At 31.7% G+C, this 8,540-nt stretch overlaps 2 protein-coding genes across 8 annotated transcripts in view; one reads left to right on the forward strand and one right to left on the reverse strand.

The window, feature by feature from the left end:
- Positions 1–4,357, forward strand: part of LOC106465146 (AP-1 complex subunit gamma-1-like) — a 63,224-nt gene extending 58,867 nt beyond the window's left edge. For 3 of the 4 annotated variants that reach the window (XM_022392969.1, XM_022392971.1, XM_022392972.1), the window contains 2 exons: positions 700–828; positions 2,787–4,357. In XM_022392969.1, the coding sequence (XP_022248677.1) occupies positions 700–801 (102 nt within the window). In that variant the 3' untranslated portion in view covers positions 802–828; positions 2,787–4,357. Of the gene's footprint in view, positions 1–699; positions 833–2,786 lie in introns of all 4 variants that reach the window. The other variant, XM_022392970.1, reaches the window with a different exon arrangement.
- Positions 4,358–6,175: 1,818 nt separating this feature from the next.
- The window catches only part of LOC106465144 (zinc finger protein ZFAT-like), a 40,602-nt gene continuing 38,237 nt past the window's right edge, over positions 6,176–8,540 (reverse strand). For all 4 annotated transcript variants that reach the window (XM_022392977.1, XM_022392978.1, XM_022392976.1 and 1 more), the window contains exons 16-17: positions 7,760–7,951; positions 6,176–6,960 (exon numbers count right to left, since the gene is read on the reverse strand). In XM_022392977.1, coding sequence (XP_022248685.1) covers positions 6,547–6,960; positions 7,760–7,951 — 606 coding nt within the window. In that variant the 3' untranslated portion in view covers positions 6,176–6,546. The remainder of the gene's footprint in view (positions 6,961–7,759; positions 7,952–8,540) is intronic.

The following is an 8,540-nucleotide window of genomic DNA, read 5'->3' on the forward strand; positions in this document are numbered from 1 at the left end:
ACTTTCATGATAAATTTTATGCACTTGACTCTAGGCTAGGTGATCCCACACTGTATCTACTTTAGGCTTATTATACCAACACTTATAAGGTTTCATGGCCCCCTTTGCACTCCTGTCACTAAAATTGTAATGAGCAAACAGTAATCTAACTATTCTATCTGGATAAGTGCATTTTGGCTTTTATGACTCATCCTATTTATTTTGAGAAATCAAGCGTGATGCGACACACACACTGGCTTTTATATGGGTATGTATACTATACTTATATTATGTAATTTTAATACAATACTTGAATATACCAAAATAGATATTCTACACAGTAAAATATAATGTTTCTTCAACGATCATGACTACAAAGTAATGTTTGATGTTTCTATTCTGTTATATTGGTACCGTTAGTAGTGCTCCATCATGCCAACTAGACCTTCTATCAGAATATTGATCAGCATGTGAAGGAGAAGCCATTACAGCAAGAAATCTTATTAGTATGCAGTTTTACACTATTAGTCAGCAACCCGTCGAAAAGGGAAACCAACAATATTTTGACAGTCTAGAAGTTGTACTTATTTTATTAATGTTTTACTCTTCTTAAAGTTTTTATTCGACAGTAGTAGCCTTAAGGTATCTTTAAGTAGATTTTATACGTTTTCATTGTACTTATACTGAATAGTGGATGAATGAATTAATTACTGATTTCAGACACCTCTCAGGATGAGAATAAAACTATCCTATACCACACTTGGTATGACAGTTGAAGAACAAAGTGAAATAAAAAATTTTCCATCAGCTGCATGGCAGTGAATTAGTTTAGCATCAAAGAGATTTCAGGCAGGTACATGTTAATATACAACTCTGTTTATTGGCAAGTGTTGTAAGTTTAGAAAATTTTATGCAAAATATGATTTGTTTTTGTGAAACTGTCCTTAAATGAGAGCTTTAACATACTGTTTTTTTAATAAACCCTACTTTTAGGGAGCTTTCAATTACAAGCATAAAAACTGAAATCTAAAACAAAAATTTGTCATTTTATATTCATTATTTTGAATTATTAGGTTAGTATTTACAGTAATAAATTTAGGCCATTATCTATCAGAGCCACATCAAGGTGGTGAAAAATACATGCTTTTATTTGTTGAAAAATTATTTTAACACTATTATTTTTCCTTTTGTTTCGTTAAGAATGATTAAATTTTTGTCTTAACATTAGTGTTTTACAGTGTTGAGACATATTCTGGAGTCATTGTTCTTAAAACATGATGACCAATAAGCTTTCATTATTAAGGGATTGTAAATGACAGGATCTATGTTTTTGAGGCAGGTATACAAACAGAAATGGGGATCAGACAATGGTAGATTCAGTGATTTTAAGAGAGCAAGAATACAAACTTGACATCAGACAATAGAAAATTCTCTTTTTATAGAACAGGAATACACAAACCTGGATTGAGGTCACACAATAACAGATTCTTTGCTTAGAGAATGTGAATACAAACTGGTATTGAGATCAGACAATGACAAATTCATTGTTTAAAGAATGGGGATAGAAACTGGGATTGAGATCAGACAATGACAGATTCATTGCTTAGAAAATGGGAATATAAACTGGGATTGAGATCAGACAATGACAGATTCATCGTTTAAAGAATGGGGATAGAAACTGGGATTAAAATCAGGAAATGTCAGGTTAATTTAGAGAACAGGAATTCAAACTTGAAGAAAACTGCTGTTTAAAATATGAAAAAAAACTAAATGAGATTCATGAAAACCTTATGAGAGGTGGGAAATATGAGCAAACACTAGTTTCAAAGGATTTCTGAACATACATCCTTCTGTACTTAAAATGACTCACACACACCTATTCAGCCATGTTCTGGACAAATGTGATTTCTCTGTTCTAACAGACCAGTTTGATGTTCTTTTCTGTGCTTCTGATTATCAAACATCAAACTCTTAAGAGTTTAAGAATCTCTGACCTTAAACTAGAATTGAATTTGTTATTGCACTTATTTGTATTAACTTCTGATCAGAGCAAGCTACTTACATTGGAGCAGAACTAAATTTGACATTTTGTGTCTTGTAATAGAAGTTTTAGTTTATTTTGGGGTGAAAGGATTCTCCTAAAATTATGATTTGTTGTATTGTAACTTGATCAAAAAATAATATTACTATTTTTTGACATCAAGCATTTTATTTCTTTACATGTAACAGATAGCCTATATTCCAGTATTACTTGGAAAGAAATGAGCAATGCTTGATTAGGAATCTCTTCTCACCAAAAATCATTGTTAGGATTTATCATGAACATGTATTGACTTAAATATTCTCACCATTACATACACACTTCATTTCATTTACCAAAGCAGGTTAACAATATACCTGAGTAAAGGACAGTGACATGTTGGGCTTAGTGTAGGCTAGTAATTACATGTTGGACTTGGTGTAGGCTAGTAATTAGCATGTCTGAATTATGAATCTGATGGTTTGTGACTCATGACCCATTGCTGGAAAAATATACTCTGCACTTTAGGGCCATGGGTGCACTATAAGAGTGACAGTCAAACCTCACTGTTTGTTTAGACAAGAGTAGCTCCAATATTGTCAGTGGGCACTGTTGACTAGCTACTTTACCTTTAGTCCATCAGGTCATAACTAAGGACAAATATTTAGAGATAGCTTTGTAAAACATTCTGCAACAAGTAGTATCATACCCTTACTTTTTACTAACATGACATACTTTCCACTTTCAGTTATTTCATACTTAATATTTCTGTTTTATTCTATTTCAGTAAGTAACTCTGGCATTAGCACTGTCTGAAATGTTGGAAGTGATAGATCAAGCCTTACTTCATCTGTGATGGATTATTTCAACCACTGCTGTGTATTTAAAGAAACCTCCATCCAGTTTAAGACCACAACTGTATCACTTGTCATAATGAACTGGTCAATCCCTATTTAAAATTTTTCTGCATTCTCAGAAGGTTACAGAGTTGATTTTTGTGCACAAAAGCAAACAAAATCCAAAAAATAGAGTTTAGTTGTATAAAAATAAGGTTGGCAGAATATTAGTCATATTTTATGACCATTCCACTACTTTTATATAAGAATGTATGTTTAATTTTCCAAGTTTTAATATGGTTAAAGTGTACATCAAACTCACACATCTGGTAATGTTATTTCAGATATTAAAAAAAGAAACAGACCAAGGAACTTTAATATTTTTAGAATTCCATAAAGTCCAACACAGTTGATACATGTTTTTTAAACACTTAAGTTGAGTTTATTAATAAACTGTAGTTAGTTTCATGAGTGATGTTCTGACAACAAGTACAATTCCACTACTGAGTTTTTGTTGAAGTGATGTTTTACAAGCTGTCCAGAATTGTTTCCTGTCCAATTGATAAGTAAGATTTTTAAACTAGAGTTTTATAAAGGAGTGTGTTAAGTTCAATTTGTAAGACGTTAAAAGCAAAAGAAGCATAATTTCATGGTTGAATTCAGTCAGCAGACATCTGAAATGTGTCAACAGTTGAAATTTTCTGGATGAGTTACATTACTAGATACATTAGAATTTCTATCTGGTATCTTTATCATGGTAAAAGAATTCTCCAATTAGCATTTTTAGAGCTGTATTTGCTTTAATAATTTCACTGTTGTTGCTTTAATGATATTATTCTCATTATAGCTTTTGTTAAACACAATTTTTCTGTAAAATGGCATATATAATATATACACAATGCAATGATTTAAACATGTTATAGTTACCATTTAAGAACTAAAATAATTTGAAATATATATTTTTATTACTTCCTGCTGGTTCACTGTATACACTATTCAATATGCATGTTGTATTGTAATTACATGTAGTGGGATAATTTTTTTCAAGCTCTTGTTTTCTGCCTTCAGTTTCTCACTTAAGAAAAATAATCAGTGAGACATTTTATGTTTTAATGGGATAATTTATAAAAATTTTGTGAAAAAAAAAAGTTGAAAATTATGGAGTACTTAATTATGGTTTTTAAACTTCCAAGTGGCAGACAGGATTATTTATTACCGATAAATTAAATAGTTTATGTCTGTTTAATTCTGTATACTCAGTGTCATTAAATATTTTGTTTGTAGGTTATTATAATTGCATAGGTATCACAAACGAAATAAACATTCCAGGGGTAAAGTATTATCATCAGAAAACTACAGAGAAAGTGTTTTGTTGACCAAAATGTGTATAATGGAAAGTCATAAATATTTCACGTGGCACTGCAAATGAATGTTAGTTAGTAATTGGCAATTCTTTCTTTTTAGAAATATTATTTTATCACAAAACTGTTGTACCCAAATAAAGATAATTATTATAAAAATATCTGATACTTGGTTTGTGTTGTATCTTACTTGCATTACAGAGTTAGTTTTCATCCATTAAATGCTTTGTAGAACTCAACATCTTAGGTAAGTAAACATTGGATTAGCATTAAACAAGCTTGATGGCTTGAGAGAAACACTTAACTTTTAGCAGCTTCTAGTAAATTTTATGTGTAAGTTGGCCTTTACCCACCATATTTTGAAAAATATTTACTTGTTTAATTGTCACAGTTTTTTAATAAGCCCAGTTTTAAATACCACAAATGTGATTTTCTATTGTAAAAAGTATGTGAACTAATTCTAAGGAGTTTCACTGTTAAGACTTGTATCCTGTAAACAATAAAATATGTATATTAGGGAAGGGTCAAGATTTCTGTGCACACAAGTCAGGGATGGGTCACTTTTCTTTGCATAGTAAAAAAAGGCTGTCTCAGGATACAGACGTACTATTACTTTCCATATTATGAATATCCAAATATGAAACATTTGTAACAATTGACAGGATTTGCTTTGACACTTGACTCATAAGGAAGTGAAAATTTCAAAATTCCTGATAATTTTACATGATATGCATAATACAAACACGACTTGAACATGTATTAAACATTAAAAGTACCATGCTTTCAAATGCACGATTCAGTCCTTATAAGATGAACATAATTCATATTACATGGTAAAACATACTTGGAGGATATACTAAAGGAGATTCATGTTAAACATAATAATCTCAAACATTTGCATTGGTCTTGAAATAGCTCTCGGAAATGCCCAGTGCATGTCAAAGCCACAAAAATTTGATTGTAATTAAACTGTCAACCAAAAAAAAATAACCAATGACTTAATTGTTTAATTATTAATAATGATGTTTAAAAACGAGATATTTATTAAAAAAAAAGAATATTACTATGGGCCCCGAACCATAGAAAAGTAGGATAAGGCATACATATATATATATATATAGAGAGAGAGAGAGAGGTTGTCTCAGTAGGGTTTTTTATGTATAATGCCTGGTGCTGGCTCAGTGGTAAAATCTGAGGGCTGCATAACACTTAAAATTCAGTTTCGAAATTAATGGCATTATAGTTGACATTTATTCATCTACAGCAAAGAGAGCAAGTGCAAGTTTTATGTTGTATTTAATGTCTGAAATATTATAAAAAAAGATCCTTTAGCAATTATAAAGATAAGATTACAGTGTATACTTGAGGTTCTTCACGATTACCAAAGTATATTTAAAAGTGTTAAATTGTTACTACTAGTAATAAAAGTGTATAATCTTTTTCATTATTAATCATACAGACTGAGCATGTGTATACATGTTAGATTATCAAAAGTTGGCTGCATAAAGAAGTATTAAGCCTGTTAAAAATTCATGCTTCAAATAATATTGTTAAAAAAAAACTGGTTCGGTGGCTAGCTGGACTTCTAATTTTGCTTATAGTTGAAATCTTTTACTCTGTACAGTTTACCTATGAAAGAACTAGAGTGGTTTATGATATACAAAGAACGAAGTTTACTCAAGGAAAAACATTCCCGTTATTTTAAAGAGCCACAGCTCCAATTGAACATTAATCTCAAGAAATTGTAGCTGACTTTCTACAAGTCCTAATGTTACAATACTGTTTTATTTTACTGACAACCCACAAATAAAAAAAAATATTCAGAGTATTATGTATCTTGAGTAAAAGTTCATGTGTAATCTTGTAAAACATTTGTACATGGTCTCAAAGTATACTGGGCGTATATTGTGTCATATTCTCATTTTTCATTACAATAGGAAATCAGTACAAAAGAAACATACTTTCAGAATTACTTTTTAATTCCTTACTTCCTGAAACAAAACATGAACGGTTGTATGTTAATCTCTATGCAGTATGTACATACAATTGTGTTAGCTGTACAATTATTAACTTTAACTTTTTAGTCATCAGATTATCTCTCAGCTTAAAAAAAACAAAAAAGACATCTGATGATATATATATGTATATACATATATACTGTTATACATATTCACAGTGAACACCAGTCTTGTGGGAAAATTACACTTGCTGGAAGAACGTTTTGATGTGCAATCTTACCTCCATCTGTACATTATTTCAATTCATTGTTTATAGATTTATATCTGTAGGAATTTTTCTAAAAGATGCCTTGGGTCTACCATTTCTCACAAATAGTAAAACAAAAAAATGACTATGTATTTTCTGCTACAGTGAAAGCTTGTGACTGTAGTTCTGAGAAACCTTTGTTTTCATCAGATATGGAGGTATAGAGTTCACAAGAGTCGGGAGCAACATTAGTATGAGATATAGAGTCACTCTTGCTATTTCCTTGTGTGACAATAAAGTTGTCTTCACACATCTGAGACAAATCAGTCACATACTGAATAACATACTGACCACCCGTGTCTCCATTAAACACTAGCTCTCCATCGCCATTCTGAACAATAATAGTGTCTGGATTTAGAGTGACCAAATTTTCTCCATCAACAGCTTCCACTGTAACGTGGGAGTTTAGTGCCCCCTGCTGGAAAACCTGTTGAATAATATGAAGAGCAGAAGCTGTTCTTTCATCCAATTCTCCATCTGGTAGGTTCAAGTGGAGTTTCTAAAGGAAAATAGGATCAGATCTCAGGTATAGATTGCAAGTAATGCTTAGTTTCAAATGAAATTTCTAAATAATAATTAAAGGAAATACTAGAAAACCTTCTGTATATGAAAAAAACCTTTTGGGTAGGTTCAAGTGATTTCTGCACAGTAATAAACCACTAAGAACTACACTTAACATAGAACTATTCCCTTTAGTAAAAGCAACCAATGATCCCGAGAAGTGCTGTTAGGTTAAAGTGTTTTCACTGAATGAAGAAGTATGTATCTGTAAACAATTACGAAAACACCAACAGAGTTTTCTGTAACAGCTTTTGAATTAGGTATCCACTGTATAACATTCAGAACTTGTTAAATACCGCAATCTGTGTATGTTTGTGTCAGACATCTATAAAAGTATTACATGGTTTTAAGTAATAGATGATTTGGGCTGGTCTGAGTGCAACCTTTGACTGTGTAGAGCACTGAACATAATTTTTTTGTGAAAGGTATCTGATGAGATTGATTATACTAAGTATAAACTTAGAAAAAAATTATGACCTGAGTTTCAACTCTTATTACTAAAGCTTAATTTCTCACTTCTGAACTATATTTCCTGAAGTTACAGGAATTCTATGTTCGATGTTTATAGTCCTTTAGACAAATTAATTTTAAAATTGCTACTTAAGAACATACTAAATCAATCTTGCTCCAGATGAGTATCTAGCATCAGTAAGCACTAAAGGTTTATTTGTGACTTTAGTTAAAGTACTACTTTATATCTACCACATAATAAAATTATCAGACTTGTCCAAGTTTACCTGTTCCTCTTCACCATATGCAGGCTGCTCACACTCAACCATTTGAACATGCCGAGGCACTGAAGACTCTTCAGGCATGACTTCATTAGAGTCTGCATGGGTTTGGAGTTCAGGATTATTATTCAGTGTTACTTGCAGAGGTTCTTCACTAACTGTAAATTCCACTTTATCCACAGAAAGTCCGTGGCGTACCTAGAAATAATCACGGGGAAGAGTAGAAACTTTTGACAATGCTGAAGATTTCACTGCACACTTATATCATAAAGGTGAGTCAAGTACGACATGAAAAAAATGTGCCATATGAAAACTATTTAGTTTTTTTATTTTAATTGCAAAACTGACAGGTTCTGTTCTGACATATGGTTTGTTTGTTTTTTGAATTTCGTGCAAAGCTACACGAGGGCTATCTGTGCTAGCCATCCTTCATTTAGCAATGTAAGACTAGAGGGAAGGCAGCTAGTCATCACCACCCACTGCCAACTCTTGGGATACACTTTTACCAACGAATAGGGGATTGACTGTCACATTATAATGCCCCCACAGCTGAAAGGGCAAGCATGTTTGGTGGGACAGGGATTCGAACTGGCCATACTGACTTCCACCATCTATGAGTAATTCAAACATCACTTAACAGAAAAAATTGTATACTACAATGTTTAGTTCAGTAAACTAAGATAAACATAAGAAGTAGTTATATAACAGAAGAAATAAAACATGGAAAGTTAAGAACTTATTTAACAAATATACACCTGGAAAAAAGTTAAGCACCCCCGTCGTTTTT

The sequence above is a fragment of the Limulus polyphemus genome, unplaced genomic scaffold (assembly GCF_000517525.1).
Source record: "Limulus polyphemus unplaced genomic scaffold, Limulus_polyphemus-2.1.2 Scaffold1848, whole genome shotgun sequence".
Classification (NCBI taxonomy): Eukaryota; Metazoa; Arthropoda; class Merostomata; order Xiphosura; family Limulidae; genus Limulus; species Limulus polyphemus.